Source organism: Tursiops truncatus, chromosome 5, assembly GCF_011762595.2.
Source record: "Tursiops truncatus isolate mTurTru1 chromosome 5, mTurTru1.mat.Y, whole genome shotgun sequence".
NCBI lineage: Eukaryota > Metazoa > Chordata > Mammalia > Artiodactyla > Delphinidae > Tursiops > Tursiops truncatus.
Genome location: NC_047038.1, coordinates 44,625,026 through 44,641,191, shown reverse-complemented (window position 1 = coordinate 44,641,191; position 16,166 = coordinate 44,625,026). Strand labels below are relative to the sequence as shown.

The window sequence follows — 16,166 nt, the reverse complement described above, 5'->3', positions numbered from 1 at the left end:
CTGATGATAGTACCTACCTCCCAGGGTTTTCTGTGAGGACTAAAGGAATTAATATATAAGCAGTGATGAAAACAGCACCCAGCACGTGTAAATGCTCAGTAGGTGCTAACTCTTACCATCGTAGCATTTGCTGGGTCCAGCGGTATGAGTGGCTTTAACTTTGATAGATTTGCTGCATTGCCTTCCATCAAGGATGTCAGTGTACCCCCATGGCAGCACGTGCAAGTGCCTGTTTCCCCACAACCTTGCCAACACAGCAGGTTACACAACTTTCTGAACTTGATCAATCAGAGAACATTTATAATTTAATTCAGATATTTTTGGCAAGCCAACTCTATACCAGCCAAGCGAGTCAAACCTTTGCTGAGGCCCTGGAGGTGCAAAGTCCAGGCTCATGCAGAAGGTGTGTGAGCAGCACACTGCAGTGTGGTGAACCCTGTACCCACATGGGACGCGACAAAGGTTGTTCTTTGCTGTTCTGCCAAAGCATTTCAGTGAGTCAAGAGAGATATAAATAATAAGGCCAACTGAGAGCAGACTTTTCACTCCACCCCCAGAATATGAAGAGGGAGGGTTGCCAACCCTGGGTATGGCTCTGTCCCCATCATAGACAGCTGAGACTCCACTGAGCCGTTTGTCCTGGTCTCTGATGTCTAGTCTCCTTGATTCTCTTAGGTTCACAGTGTTCTTCATTGGTTTTCAGAAAGCCATGTCAGTCTTGGTAATTCTAAAGGAAACTTTTTTCTGGAAGTTTCTGGTGCCTGGATCACAGTGAACCGTGGGCAGAGAAGGGGCAAAGTTTTCATAGATCCCTGCCTGCACCGTCTCCAGAAGAAAAAGGAGAGTCATTTGTGGTCATTATTAGTCAAGTCATTTCGCCTCAACAAGTATTTATGAGTGCTATCACTGTGCAAGGCACAGGGCTGGATGCCAGGGTGAGTGAGGCCCAGTCCTGGTCCTTGGAGAGCTCCATTTCAAATGCAGGAAGTAAATATTATGTAATTATCTCTCTGAGATCAGTTTCCTCACTACTCCTAGTGGCAAACATAGATCAAGTACCAATAATGTAGTGCAGTACACAGTCCCACAACAACCCTATGAGGCAAGTGTTTTTATTTATTTTATTTTTTTTTAATTTGGCCCGTGCCGGGTCTTAGTTGTGGCACGTGGGATCTTTGCACGCGGGAGCTTCGTTGCGGCATGCGAACCCTTAGTTGCAGCATGTGGGATCTAGTTCCCTGATCAGGGATCAAACCCGGGCCCCCTGCACTGGGAGTGCAGAGTCTTAGCCACTGGTCCACCAGGGAAGTCCCAAGGCAAGTGTTATTATTATCCTTGCTTTACAGATAGGGAGACTGAGGCCCAAAGAGCAGCACCAGGGCCCAAACCACGATTCCATACCGCTTCTCATTAGTAACGTGGCAGTGATAGTCCCTGCCCTCCACCCCTCCAGAGACTTGTAATGAACAGAAGAAAGCACATGAAGGCACTTTTCAAAACTGTTATAGAGTCTATAAATGTAAGGTGACTTTGTAGTATCTATTACAGTCCCCTGTAATCATTTCAGCAAAACCCCATTGCATTAGGTGTTCTATTTTAAGATGTACGTAATGCTACCTTTGAAAGATTGTCAAATGAACTTGAGAATGACTTTCAATATTTCCTTCCAGGAGATTTCCTGGGCATGGGTATTCCTTTAAAATAGAAACAATCTAGGTGAGGTTCATTGCCTAGAAGATGAAAGATGAAGACCTAATGTGAACGTGGGTTTAAAATAACCAGCCATTTGCTTGGGGGGAGTTGGGAGGAGGCTTTTGCAGTGGATGGTTGGAGGAGAAGCAGAGTTATTTATTTTTCTGTGCACACTTTAACAATGGAGAGAGCCCTGGGCAGAACCTGAGAAATGCCTGATGGGGAACCCAAGAGTGTGAATTAGGGGCAATTAACTCAGAATCCACCGAGAGTGGCTCAGGGTTGGTCCTGGGAGGAACTCACTGGGATCGCAAGCAGACAAACAGAAAAGGGAGGTTGGAGAGTCCGCTCCATTTGGAATTCAGAGAAATGAGTATTGGCGGGCTTGAAAGTGCTCTTTCAGCCAACTGTTTTTCCATGGTCAAGTCCGTTTGAGGAATATTCAGATGGCATCCCAGCTCCTTTTGAATGATGCACTTTGACCCAAAACACCAAGTACAGAAGGAGGGTGGGTGAAGGAAGGGAATGTTTTTGCCATTTATATGGTCTGTTGGTCCCCTCTGCTGAACCATTAGTTTGTTGAAATCAAGAACTGTATCTCATTAATCTTTATCCTTCCAGCACTTAACATACCTGAATGAGGCAGATGTTTACACTTCCTTGTACATTAACTGATCCATGACATGACAACTGAATGAATGGGACTGAGGGTGCCATTCTGAGTTAGATTAGGAACACCTTCAAAAATTAACCTTGGCCAGAGGATGATTTAGAAGAACACTGGGGTCCTTCAGTTACTTGCTGGGAGGGGGAGGATTCATCTCCCTTTTGGGAGGAAGGATGCTCTTGTCTCTGGTGTCATGGGGGCTGGAAACAACTGAACAGAAACAGAAAAGATTACCGAGTTTACCTCCCTGTTGATTTGGGAAACAGCCTTCATCTCTCAGGTTGATTTTGAGTGTCTCTTTTTAGATACTTCTCAGCAGCACTTTTGTACCACCCAGTTTGAACTCACCCAGTTAGGCCCTGACACTGGCAGCTGGCGATCATGCTAACGGCATAGCCAAGTGCCAGTGCAGTCACGTGGAATGACACGAATGGTAGTGGGACGACCCAGGAGTCCAGTCCTGTGCTGTTCTCCAGTGGCTGTGTGACCTGAGACAAGTCGCTAGACTTCTCTGATTTTAGATCCTGCTCTCTAACACAAGGATGGGGGTGTCTTTCCTGCCCACCTCACTGAGTTGCAGGCATCCATGAGTTAATGTATGGAAATGGATGAATGCTATGTAGTGGGGGGCTGGTGTAGCCATCCGAGTGCATCATCAGCCTTTTTAAGCATTTTCCATCCTCTCCTGTTTCTGGACTTCTGCCCAGGATATATCAGTGGTCGATAAGGTAGCCCAGAAATTATATCCTGCACATTCTCTTTCATGGTCTTCACAGTGGCTCAGAGTACATTTGAACTTCTTTTTCATCTCCATAATAACTGTCGTGAGATATTTGCCAATTATTCATGTTGCTTTAAGTTCCTTCTCCCTCTTTCCTTGATCAGTCTTACTACACGTTTGATGTGTCTTTTCAAAAAGCCAGCTTTCAGATATGTTGGTCAGATCTGTCTTTTTCTACGTCATTAATTTTGTCTTTCACACCTCTTTCCTTCTACTTACTTCAGGTTTATGTTATCCTTTATCTAACTTCTTAAATGTTCTCTAATAAATACATTTAAGGCTATGAATTTCCCTCTAAGTACATATCTTTAGCTGTATCCCAGAGTTTTGAAGTTTGTCTCATTTTTAAACCTACTTTCTTATTGTTTTCTAATTTTATTGCATTGTCATTAGATAATATGGTCTGTAGAATGTCAACACTCTGAACTATGTTGAGATTTGCTTTGTAGCCTGCTGTGGGGTCAGTTTTTTTTAATGTTTCCTATGTGAGAGCAAAGAAGTAGTCTCAGTTTGGTTGTTAAAGTTTATATATTTAAATTCTAGTTCTGTGATATATTCACTGTATGACCTAGGGCAAGGTACATGTCCTCTCCGGCTTCAGTTTCATCACCTTTAAAATGGAATGATTCACACCTCAGAGAGTTGAGGGCCTGGTGCACACTAAGCATCATATACACATCAGCAGTGATTACTATTCTTTTTTAGCTATTAGGCTTAGCTTCTTAATCTTGTTCAAATCTTGCATATCCTAGCTCATTTTGTGTACCTGATGTATGAGTCTCTGAGAGGCATACATTAAAATCTCCCACTATAAATTTGCTTATTTCTCCCTGCATTTCTGTACATTTTGCCTTATGTTTTCAGTCTCTGTTGTTAGGTGTCTACAATTTCATTATTAGAGCTTTTTAGTGAATGATTCCTTTTACCAGGGTAGAGATGTTCATGTTGAATTGAGCCAATTCTTTTTTTTTTTTTTTTTTTTTTTGTTGTACGTGGGCCTCTCACTGTTGTGGCCTTTCCCGTTGTGGAGCACAGGCTCCGGACGCACAGGTTCAGCGGCCATGGCTCACGGGCCCAGCTGCTCCGCGGCATGTGGGGTCTTCCCGGACCGGGGCACGAACCCGCATCCCCTGCATTGGCAGGCGGACCCTCAACCACTGCGCCACCAGGGAAGCCCAAGCCAATTCCTATTTATTGTGATTACTGGTACCATTTAGATTGTTTTGGCCACATATTTTGTGCTTTCTTTTTACTAAAATTTCCTTGTAACCTTCCATTTTCCTTTTGAAACCTGGACCTAATTAACTTTGGTCATCATATATGTATTTATAGTGTAGTATTATGCTATTCTGATTTTTTTTTGTTCCATATTTACTGTGCAATTTTCCCCACATTATACAGAACATGTGTTTATAACAGTTGTCTCACAAAGCTCTTTTGCTTAGATTATGATCTTTGCTTCTGGGCTTTATAAGAATTGGAGAGCTCCAAGATAATTCAATGCCCAAAATACCTGAAAGTACAAGGCAAAGGTGGTCCTTTTAGCCTCAGGTCCACGTGGAGGTTGTAAGCTGGTCAGTGACATCATTTTTGAAAGTGCACAACAATGAACCAAACTCACTGGGTCCTAGAGCATGTCAACCAGTTAGACTTCAGTGTCCAGTTACAAATACTGAAGACAGAGGATTCAGGCAATGGAAAATGGCCATGCTGAACGTTCTTAGTTACTGGCTGTAGGACTTATAAGAATTTGAAAACTATATCTGGGATTACTTTTACCCTCATTTATCTTCCAGGATGGGAGAGAGAGAACACTTCTATAACTAATACAAAGCAGAAAAACTTTTGTCTGTTTCATTTATTGCTGTGTCCTGGAACAGTGCCTGGAACGTAGTAAATGACCACTAAATATTGTGAACAAATTATGGTACCAAAATAATTGTTATGGGAACTTTGAGAAGAAAGAGGGTAATTGCAACAAAAGAGATTGTGAAGGCTTCATGGAGTAAGTGACAGTTGAGTAGAGCTTTGAAGGATAAATGGGGTCTGGAGATTAAAGAGTGTGCATCAGTTAGGGTTTGACCAGAGGAACAAATTACTAGAAATGATACAGAATATGGAATTCCTTTTGGGAAATAACCTGACATAATTGTGGGAGCCAGGTAAATACTTTATGTTCAACTGTTGCTCCGGAATCTGGTGTGGGGCTTAAAGTGGGCCTAAAGCAGGGCAGGCAGCCAGAAGGAAAGAAGGACAGATGTAGAATGGGGAAGACCAAGGGCGAATGCAACCCTGAAACTGAGCTGGAACAGTGTCAGTTTCTGAGGCTGACGAAGCTCCAGCTTTGGTGATACGTGTGACCTGTGGGAGAGTCTGGCATCCTTCATCGTAGAGCCAAACATGCCCTTGGGCCAGGACACGGAGAAGCCTAGGGATGGTCCAGCAGGAGGCAGAAGAGCTGAGAGCTCCCAAACTGCCCGGTCCACCAAGCTGAGCCAGCAGATTGGTGACGGTGCGCGTGAGCTCCAGCCACCCCTGGCGCCCTGCATCAAGCATCCAGAGGCTTAGAAAGATAAAGCCTGCTGCTTTGTGCTCATCTTCCAGACCTTGCACAAAGTCAGCTGGCCCAGAATATGCAGGGAAGGGAATCCTGGGAAATGTAGCTCTGACTTAACTACGTTGGCTCAGAACACATCACCCGCAAAGGGAAGACAAGGGCTTAGGTAGAATGGCTGTGGAGGCAGAATGGCCCCTTAGCCTCTAACAAGCTGTGCTGCTGGGCACTCTGGACAGATCCTCCGAGCAGGGGTGGACAGTCACTTCCCAAATGCCCCGCCACCCTGATTCTTCGGAGGAGTCCAACATGGGATCAAGATTTTTTCCTACTTAGAGACACCACAAAGTTCTCAGAACTTAAGAATTATGATGGCACTAAGGGCTCCTGAGCAGAGCTGGAAGACACCCAAAGTTTGGGCCATAGCCATCCCTACACCCACACCTTCCAGCCGCGTCCCCTGCAGATTTCTCACGAGAAGTGCAGTTAGTCCCAGCTGTTGCCCCCAGGGGACGTGATGGGAGCGTGGGGTGAGTGTGGGAGAAAACGGTCCTCCTGCTGTCCTAGAGTGGCCCATGAGTTATTTGGGTTTATTTATGTCATGTTTACCGAGCATAACCACGTGCCACACACTGTCCTCGGAACCAGGAAAACAATGGTGAAACAGAGCAGAGTCCCTGCCCTCATGGGGCTTACCTTCCAGTGAGGGAACCAGAATAAAAAAGTAGACAATTAACGTCACCCGAAAACAAACAGTGAGGTCGTACAGCAAGGTGGGAAAAAGAAAGTGAGAGGGGGTGTTATTTTAGAGAAGGGTAGTCAGAGAATAATCCTGGGGAATGTTATTTTGAGTACTTACTGTGTAGCTAATACTGTTCCAAGGATGTTACATTCGTTTACATTTACATGCATTTAATCCTCACGACAACCTAAGTAATTTTCCCAAAGTTGCATCATCAATAAGAAGAACTGGGATTTAAACATAGGCAGTCTGCTGCCAGAGCCCAAGCTTTAACAAGGGAAAGATTCTTGGTGGTGGTGACTGAAGTGAGGAAGCACATAAATATCACAGGGTAGAGCATTGCAGGCAGCGGAAACAACCAGTGCAAAGGCCCTGTAGCAGGTACGTGCTTGTCGTTTGGAGGAAGTGAGACCAAGTGTTCAGTTCTGGATGTGTGACAGTTTTGAGAAGCTTATTAAGCACCCAAGAGATATCTGGAGGGCAGTTGGATATACAAGTCCAGACTTTAGGGGGAAACTTGGAAATAGAGATAAATTTGTTTGTCATCAGTATCCATGGAATTAGATGAGACACTAGGGAGTGAGAGAGAAAAGAGAAGTCCAAGGACTGAGGTCTAGGGCAGGGGAGGAGGAGGTTTTAGCAGAGGAGTCCGAAAAGGAGCAGCTGCAAGAGAGGCGGAAACCCAGGAGAGGGGGCTGCATGGAGGAGGGAGTGATCAGATATTTCCAGTTCTGCAGAGAGGTCCCGTTAGCTGAGGCCCGAGGAGTGACCATTGGATTTGGCAACGTGGAGGTCATCATTGGCCTTGACACTGGTGGCCTTTCATAGACATTAGAGTACACGGAAGGCAACCAAAGCAGTTTCATTCTGTGTCAAGTGGGGAGGGGAGCCCAAGGCCCCATCTTCCAGCCTCAGCTTTGTCCCTCTCACCCCCGAGGGCATCTCCCAGGGTTGGAGCACAGTTTGAAAACCACAGATGTCACCAACCCCTTTGTTTTACAGCTGATGAAGCTCAGGTCCAGAAAAAACAGACAAGACTGGCTCAAGGCCAGGCACATAGTTAGCAGGAAGCCCAGGTTGCAATTTATTATTATTTAATGAGATTTCTCAACAAAGAAATCTGTCCTAGCCTGTCTTACCCTGTTTTCCATGGACAGTGGTTACTGTAACAAGTAGAAGAATCAAAATAAGAAAGTCTTCACCTTTCTATCTCTGCAGAAAGGGGAAATGATAACAGACAAATTCAACCTCATAGAAAATTCCGAAGCCTCATGATTACCTCATGGTTTCCATATTGTCCTCCCACCATACCCCATTTCTCGAAGCTTCTGGTCAAGTTCCATGTTTTCTGATCCTGTGTGATAGGATGTAGCAGACTGCCACCTGTAAAATGCGTATAATAATAATACCAGTTGCTCCCACTTACAGACCAGTGGCTGTTGCTGGCACTGTTCTCAGATCCCCACAGCAGGGTCAGATTCCCCAATGGCATTTCATTTCCACTCCTCCCTGGTGGGAACCGTGGACAAGCTACTTCCTCACTCCGCGGTTTAATTTCGTCAGCTGCTTGACATGCTTGGTAGACTGGAAACAGGACACAGGGATAAGGGCTGACACTGCTCCTAAGCAAGGCAGGGGGCTCAGCACTGAATCATCACAGGCCTGCGAGCTGGACACTGCCACTGGATTGCAGGGGGCTCTTTCTCCTCCACCCTCTGGTTTGATAAACCACAAGTTGACTCAGAGAACTGTACTTCGTCTCATCTTGCAACTGTTTTTGCCTTAGGATCCATGCTTGAGGCCGAATGAACCCTCTCAGACTCTGCGCAGAGGAGAAGAGTTTCAAGATAAGTTAGCAGCTGAAGAAGGAACCAACAGCGATGAAGAGGAAAGGTACAGGAGGACAGGCAGGCTTCTGAGGGCTCCAGTGAATGAGGACTCAGACTTGGAAGGATTCATTCATTCATTCATTCTGTCCTCACGTGTTTATCACCGCCCCCTGCATGATGCTTAGGGAGGGAACAGACATGTCTTGTATGCCTCCAGCACAGCTATGGACTTTACCTGAATTACCGTATTTAATTGTCACAACAACCCAGAGGGACCCTTTTGTATATTAAGAACCTGAAACTCAAAAGGGTTAATAAACTGCCCCAAATTCAGACAGACCTGGACTGGCCCCAAACCTCTGCTCCCTATTCTTCCAAGTGTTCTTAACTAAGTAAGGGAGATGAGGGAGCTTAGTCACTGAGTGGAAATCTCCCACCTTTATCACCTATATTAGTCAGCTTTTGCTGTTGTAACCAACATTCCCCAAATATCGGTGGTTTTAGCTCATAGGTCAGCTATCTTTATTCTTGGCTCTGCCAAGCTCTGCTATTTTTATGAGCTTGGCTCCTGACTGAGAGTCAGCTGTTATTGCTCTGCCCCAAACCACGGGTAGAGTTTAAGTCTGCTCAGATGCCTTCCCATGCTGGGACTGAGACTGACGGATTAGCCCCTCCAGGGCATGTTGTTGTCGTGGTAAAGGGAGGAAACTCAAAAAAGCTGATGGAAACATGCAGTGCCTCTTAAAGCCTACACTCAGAACTGCATTCTCTCATTTTTACCCACATTCCGTCGGCCAAAGAAAGTCACATGACCAAAACTAATATCCCTAGGCAGAGGAGAATGTGCTTGCCACATGTCTTAGTTAGCTTGGGCTGCTGTAACAAAATACCATACAATAGGAGAAGTTTATTTCTCACAGTTCTGGAGGCTGGGGAGCCCAAGATCAAGGTGCTGGTCCATTCAGTTCCTGGTGAGAACTCTCTTCCTGGTTTGCACGTGGCCATCTTCTTCTTGTGTCCTCACATGGTGAAGAGAAAGGCGGCAGACAGTGTGGGAGGAGGTCTCTCTTGTGTCTCTTCTTATAAGGACACTAATCTCACCATGAGGGCTCCACTGGCCTGACCTAGTTACCTCCCATGGCCTTATTTCCAAATACCACCAATGGTGATTGGGGCTTCAACATGTAAATTTGGGGAGACACAATTCAATCCATAGCATCACACAAGGCAGAGGAAGGGGAGTGAATATTTGCTGAACAATAATGATCTGTCACACCACCTCACAAGATTCTGATACAGTGGGTCTGGGTACATCCCAGCCCTATGTCTTTTGAGAAAGCTTCCCAGGTGATTCTGAGGCCACCACAGTTATAATCCACTGCCCCACACTAATCAACGGCTGTCTGGGGTCCTGACAGATGACATGGAAGCCATGCTACCATCTGGCAGCTCTTCAAGTAGTTGGTTGCCAAAGTCCATTCGGACTGCTTAGCAGTGGCTTATGAGCAACAGAAATTTATTTCTACGGTTCTGGAGGCTGGAAAGTCGAAGGTCAAGGTGATGGCAGGTTCTGTGTCTGGTGAGGGCTCACTTTCTAGCTTATAGAAGGCATCTTTTCACTGTGTCTTCACAAGGTGGAAGGGCAAGGGAGTTTTCTAGGGTCTGTTTTATAAAGGCACTAATCCCATTCATGGAGGTTTCACCCTCATGACCTAATCACTTTCCAAAGCCCTCATTTCTTTTTCTTTTTTTCTTTTTTTTAAATGGGTATTCACATTTATTTATTGAATTTTATTTTATTTTTTTTATACAGCAGGTTCTTATTAGTTATCCATTTTATACATATTAGTGTATACATGTCAATCCCAATCTCCCAATTCATCCCACCACCACCCCCCACCGCCACTTTCCTGCTTTGGTGTCCATATGTTTGTTCTGTACATATGTATCTCAGTTTCTGCCCTGCAAAAATTGTACCATTTTTCTAGGTTCCACATATATGCATTAATATACTATATTTGTTTTTCTCTTTCTGACTTCATTCTGTATGACAGTCTCTAGATACATCCACGTCTCTACAAATGACTCAATATTGTTCCTTTTTGTGGCTGAGTAATATTCCATTGTATATATGTACCACATCTTCTTTATCCACTCATCTGTCTGGACACTTAGGTTGCTTCCATGTCCTGGCTATTGTAAATAGTGCTGCAATGAACATTGGGGTGCATGTGTCTTTTTGAATTATGTTTTTTTCTGGGTGTGTGCCCAGTAGTGGGATTGCTGGGTCATATGGTAGTTCTGTTTTAGTTTTTTAAGGAACCTCCATACTGTTCTCCATAGTGGATGTATCAGTTTACATTCCCACCAACAGTGTAGGAGGGTTCCCTTTTCTCCACACCCTCTCCAGCATTTATTGTTTGTAGATTTTCTGATGATGCCCATTCTGACTGGTGTGAGGTGATACCTCATGGTAGTTTTGATTTGCATTTCTCTAATAATTAGTGATGTTGAGCAGCTTTTCATGTGCTTCTTGGCCATCTGTATGTCTTCTTTGGAGAAATGTCTCTTTAGGTCTTCTGCCCATTTTTGGATTGAGTTGTTTGTTTTTTTAATATTGAGCTGCATGAGCTGTTTATATATTTTGGAGATTAATCCTTTGTCCGTTGATTCATTTGCAAATATTTTCTCCCATTCTGAGGATTGTCTTTTCGTCTTGTTTGTAGTTTCCTTTGTTTTGAAAAAGCTTTTAAGTTTCATTAGGTCCCATTTGTTTATTTTTGTTTTTATTTCCATTATTCCTTTGTCATAGATTAGTTGACCATAGGTGTGTGGGTTTATCTCTGGGCTTTCTATCCTGTTCCATTGATCTATATTTCTGTTTTTGTGCCGGTACCATATTGTCTTGATTACTGTAGCTTTGTAGTATAGTCTGAAGTCAGGGAATCTGATTCCTCCAGCTCCGTTCTTTTCCCTCAAGACCGCTTTGGCTATTTGGGATCTTTTGTGTATCCATACAAATTTTAAGATTTTTTTGTTCTAGGTCTGTAAAGAATCCAAAGGCCTCATTTCTTAATACCATTATATTGGGCAATAGGCTTCAAAATATGAATTTTGAGGGGACAGAAACACTTATAGCATTGAGGAAGCAGAGCCTACACTCCTAAATCATATCAATGGCAGTGTCGGGTACCCTGTAGTCCAGTGAACTCTTCAGCTAATAATACTTCCACAGGTCCCTCCAGATTCTGTCTCAGGATCTATGAGGTGTAGAACCATAGAAGTTAAAGAGCACAGACTCTGGAGTCAGGCCTCCAGACTAAATCCTGGTACTGTCACTTACCACTGGCATCCACAAATCTTGTCCTGTTTAAAACTCACAATTCCAAAGGGAAAGAAATAATCTTTACTGTGAAAATACTGGCAGGAATTTGAAAGAGTTTTCTAAGGGGCCCTGCTTGGGGCACATGTGCATCTCTGAGCCAGTCTTTCTGGCCAAGGAGATGCCTGGCTCTGATTGGCCAGGTATGTGTCACATGCCCTTCCCTGGGGCCAGCTAATGATGAGGGCAGAGTTAGCTGCACCCAAACCCTGTGGACTAAACAGGACCACATGGAAAGAGGAAAGGCTTCCCCAAGGAGAAGATGCTGGGCAGAGCAACAGCAGTGGTGGTCACAACAGACTTGTCTTTTTCTCCCACATAGCTATATTGATAAAGGGGTTCCTCAACTATAGAACAAAATGAGGAGGTGTGGGGTCTGTAAGCTTCTTCCACAGTGGTTTTAGTGGGAGTGTAAGGACTAAGCAGTGATGAGAAAGGAATAGAAAGATCCAAGGTTAGAGGCTGCAGGACAGAACAAACGCATTGGCTCCTTTAAGGGGTGAGGCTGCGTATTCAGTAGTTAACCCCTTGAAGGATGCTTGTCAGGAAGCTTTTGGCATGGTGGCTTAAGAGGGAGGTGGCTTTTCCAGTGGCTGTTGATTTAAGGTGGGGGGTAGCAGGTCACAGTCAACTTCAAAGGGAGCATGGGGAGTCAGGAGAGTTAGCTATGGCTTGCTTTGTGAGAGATGGTAGGATAAGATCAGGTTTTTAGGATATGAGGGAATTTGGGGCAATAAAATGGAGTAAGAGAGGGGAATTCCCATTAGTGGTGTTCCAGGGAATAATGATGATGATGAAAATAATAAATATTTACTGAGTGTTGGATTAACCCATTTCATCTTCATTAGGTAGACACCATTATTGAAGTACTTCATTTTATTTTATTTTTTAAAATATTTATTTATGCCTGCGTTGGGTCTTTGCTGCTGTGCGCGGGCTTTCTCTAGCTGTGGCAAGCTGGGGCTACTCTTCATTATGATGCGCGGGCTTCTCATTGCAGTGGCTTCTCTTGTTGCAGAGCACGGGCTCTAGGCTCATGGGCTTCAGTAGTTCTGGCACGCGGGCTCAGTAGTTGTGGCTTACGGGCTCTAGAGCGCAGGCTCGGTAGTTGTGGCACACGGGCTTAGTTGCTCCATGGCATGTGGGATCTTCCCAGACCAAGGCTCGAACCCATGTCCCCTGCATTGGCAGGCGGATTCTTAGCCACTGCACCACCCGCAAAGTCCCTGAAGTACTTCATTTTACAGATGAGGGAAACTGAAGAACAGAGAGGTTAAGTAACTTGCCCATCTACTTACACTGCCAGTAGATGGTAGGGTCCAGATGATAGTTTCTCTGGCTCCAGAACTCACGCTTTTAACTACATCTCAACTTAGGGCAGCTGTTCTTATGTGCCACATGAAGTTCCACAGTTTTTCTACTTTTCCAAGGTCACTCTCTCCTTTAATACTCAATAATAAGGACTGAAACTTCCACTTCCAGGCATGACAGGGTAACTGGTACTAGACTTTCCCTCTTTCTGTAAACAACTATAAACTGAGCAAAATATATGAGACAGCTCTTTTGAGTAATAGGACAATATGCAGAGAAGGACCATGTCCTTCAGAAGGGAGACATGAGTTGAATCCCATAATCACCCCACATTTGCTCCTGTCTCTCTCCCTGGGGACAGTGCCAACCACAGTGCAGAGAATTGGAGGCAAGCTGAGCTGAGCAGGCAGATGTCAGGGCTCAGGGCTGCCAAAGCAGCTAGACTTCGTAACGTAGGATACCAGAAGAGAGGATCCTATGTTGGGGGGATAGAGAGCAGAAATCTATGAGAGTTTTCTATAGGTCCTTGCCAGGGGCTTGAGTGAGCATGTACAAGATGAGACTCCATGAGGCCTAGGAGTGTGCTGCTGCCATGGTGCTGAGGAAAATGAAGATACCAGAGATTCAATGCTAGCAGACATTGGAGTCTCAGCTCAGCCAGAATAAAAAAGCCTTTCTGAGCTCTCTGAGCATTTAGTTGAGACCTCAGAAAAGTAACACTTTAGGAGTAAGAAACATACCCTATAGGGTAAGGGCCACACCCTAGAACAAAGGACAATGTTGAAATATACCTGCTCTAAAAAAAGACAAATCCAAGCATAAAAGGATCAGAAAGAGCCTTCAGTAATTTAACTGGCTGTCATAACAAAACTAAACACTTTTGAAAGGAATTCATAATACAGACTCCCTACATTGTATTATCCACAATATTGAGCATTTGATGAAAACATTATGAGACGTGGAAGGAAGCAGAACAGTGCGACCTGTAATCAAGAAAAAGACCAGCCAATAAAGCCAAAAATGACCTAGATATTGGAATTAGCAGACAAGGACTTGAAAGCAGTTGTATGAGCTATGTTCAGGGACATAAAGGAAAAGATTGTTATAATGAGTGAACAAATAGGGAATTTCAGCAGAGAAGTGAAAACCTTGAAACTAACGGAAGTTCTAAAACTGTAAAGTACAATATCCATAATGAAAACCTCATTGGATGGGCTTAACAGCAAATTAAAACCATGAAAGAAAAGTTAGTGGCTTGAAGACAGATCAGTAGAAACTGTCTTGTTCAGAGAATTAGGGGAAAATAAGATTTTTTAAAAATGAAGAGATTCTTCCTGACTCGTGGGACAATATGAAATGGTCTAATATGCATGTATTTGGAGCCCAAGAGAAAAAAGGAAAGAAAATGGAGGAGGAAAAAATATTTGGAAAAATAATGACTGAAAATTCCCCCAAACTGGTGTGGGACATCAATTTACATACTCAAGAAGCTCAGTGAACTCCCCACAGAATAAATCCAAAGATAACAATGCCTGGGTACACCACAGAAAATCTGCTGAAAAAAAATATATCCCCCCCCAAATCTTAAAGCAATCAGCTTTTTAAAAAGACAAATTACAGGGCTTCCCTGGTGGCACAGTATCCGCCTGCCAATACAGGGGACACGGGTTCGTGCCCCGGTCCAGGAAGATCCCACATGCCGCGGAGCGGCTAGGCCTGTGAGCCATGGCCGTTGAGCCTGCGCGTCCGGAGCCTGTGCTCCGCAATGGGAGAGGCCACAACAGTGAGAGGCCCGTGTACCAAAAAAAAAAAAAGAAAAAAAAGACAAATTACATACAGGGGACAGGTGACTTTTCATAAATACTAATGACAATTGACTTCTCGTCAGCTTTCCAGCCTTATTTTCTTCTGAAAGCCAGAAAACTATGGAACAATATCATTAAAGTACTAAAAGGAAAAAAAAAAACCTGTCAAGTCCAAATTTTAAATCCTGTGAAAACATCCTTCAAAAATGAGACTGAAATAGAACATTTTCAGGTATATAAAAGCTAAGAGAATTTTTCACCAGCTAAGCTGCAGTATGATAAACGGCAATGGAATTTATTAGAGCTGAAAGGAAATTACACCAACTTTAAACATGGATCTACAGGAGAAAACAAAGAGCATCAGAAATGATAAATGTATAGGTAAATATAAAAAACTACTGTTTTTCCTTAATTTCTTTAAAAGACATCTAACAGCTTAATAATAATAAAAAAAACATTGTATTATGGAATTCATAATGCATGTAGTTGAATAATATATGACCACACTAGCACAAAGAACAGGGATTAATGGAATTGTGTTATAAGGGACTTATATAAAGAGGTGAAATATTAACTCTAAGTAGGCTGTGATAAGTTAAGGATAGAAATTGTAATCCATAGAGCAACATTAAACATGAATACAAAGAAGAGCTAAAATAAATCCAATAAAAGAACTAAAATGGAATCCTAAAAAATATTTGTCAGGTAAGAAGATAGAAAAAGAAGAACGGAGAAACAATAAGAAAAAGGATTGGGCAAATAGAAAACAAATAGGAAGATATAGATTTAAACCCAACCATTTCAATAATTACTATGTAAATGAAACAAAGACATCAGTAAAAAGAAAGAGATTGCCAGAGAGGATAAAAAGATAAGACATTACTATATGCTGTCTGCAAGAGAGATATTTAAGCATAAAGACACTGTTATTGGCTGAATTGTGCCCCACTCCCCGAATTCATATGTTGAGGCCCTAACCCCCAATATGTTAGAATGTGAATGTATTTAGAGATAGGGCTTTAAATAGATGATTGAGTTAAATGGCGTCATTAGATTGGCCCTCACCCAATATGTCCTTATAAGAAGAGGAGATTAGCACACTGGTAATGCCAACAGAGGGACAATCACATGGGGACACAAGGTGAAGGAAGATAGCTATCTGCAAGCTTCAGAAGAATAGAAGCCTTAGAAGAAGGCTTAGTGAAACCAAACCTGCTGACACCTTGATCGTGGACTTCAAGCCTTCAGAAGTATGAGGAAATGAGTTTCTGCTTTTTAAGCAACCCAGTCTGTGGTATTTTGCATGGCAGCCCTAATACAGGCACAGATAGATTGAAAGTAAAAGGGTAGGAATAGACATACCATGCAAATATGAAACGTAAGGAAGCTAATGTGGCTATATT

General features: G+C 43.4%; 1 protein-coding gene across 1 annotated transcript in view; it reads left to right on the top strand.

The window, feature by feature from the left end:
• Positions 1-16,166, top strand: part of FAM184B (family with sequence similarity 184 member B) — a 115,463-nt gene that overhangs the window by 70,071 nt on the left and 29,226 nt on the right. Inside the window, exon 8 of the mRNA XM_033856397.2 lies at positions 8,223-8,329. Coding sequence (XP_033712288.2) covers positions 8,223-8,329 — 107 coding nt within the window. The remainder of the gene's footprint in view (positions 1-8,222; positions 8,330-16,166) is intronic.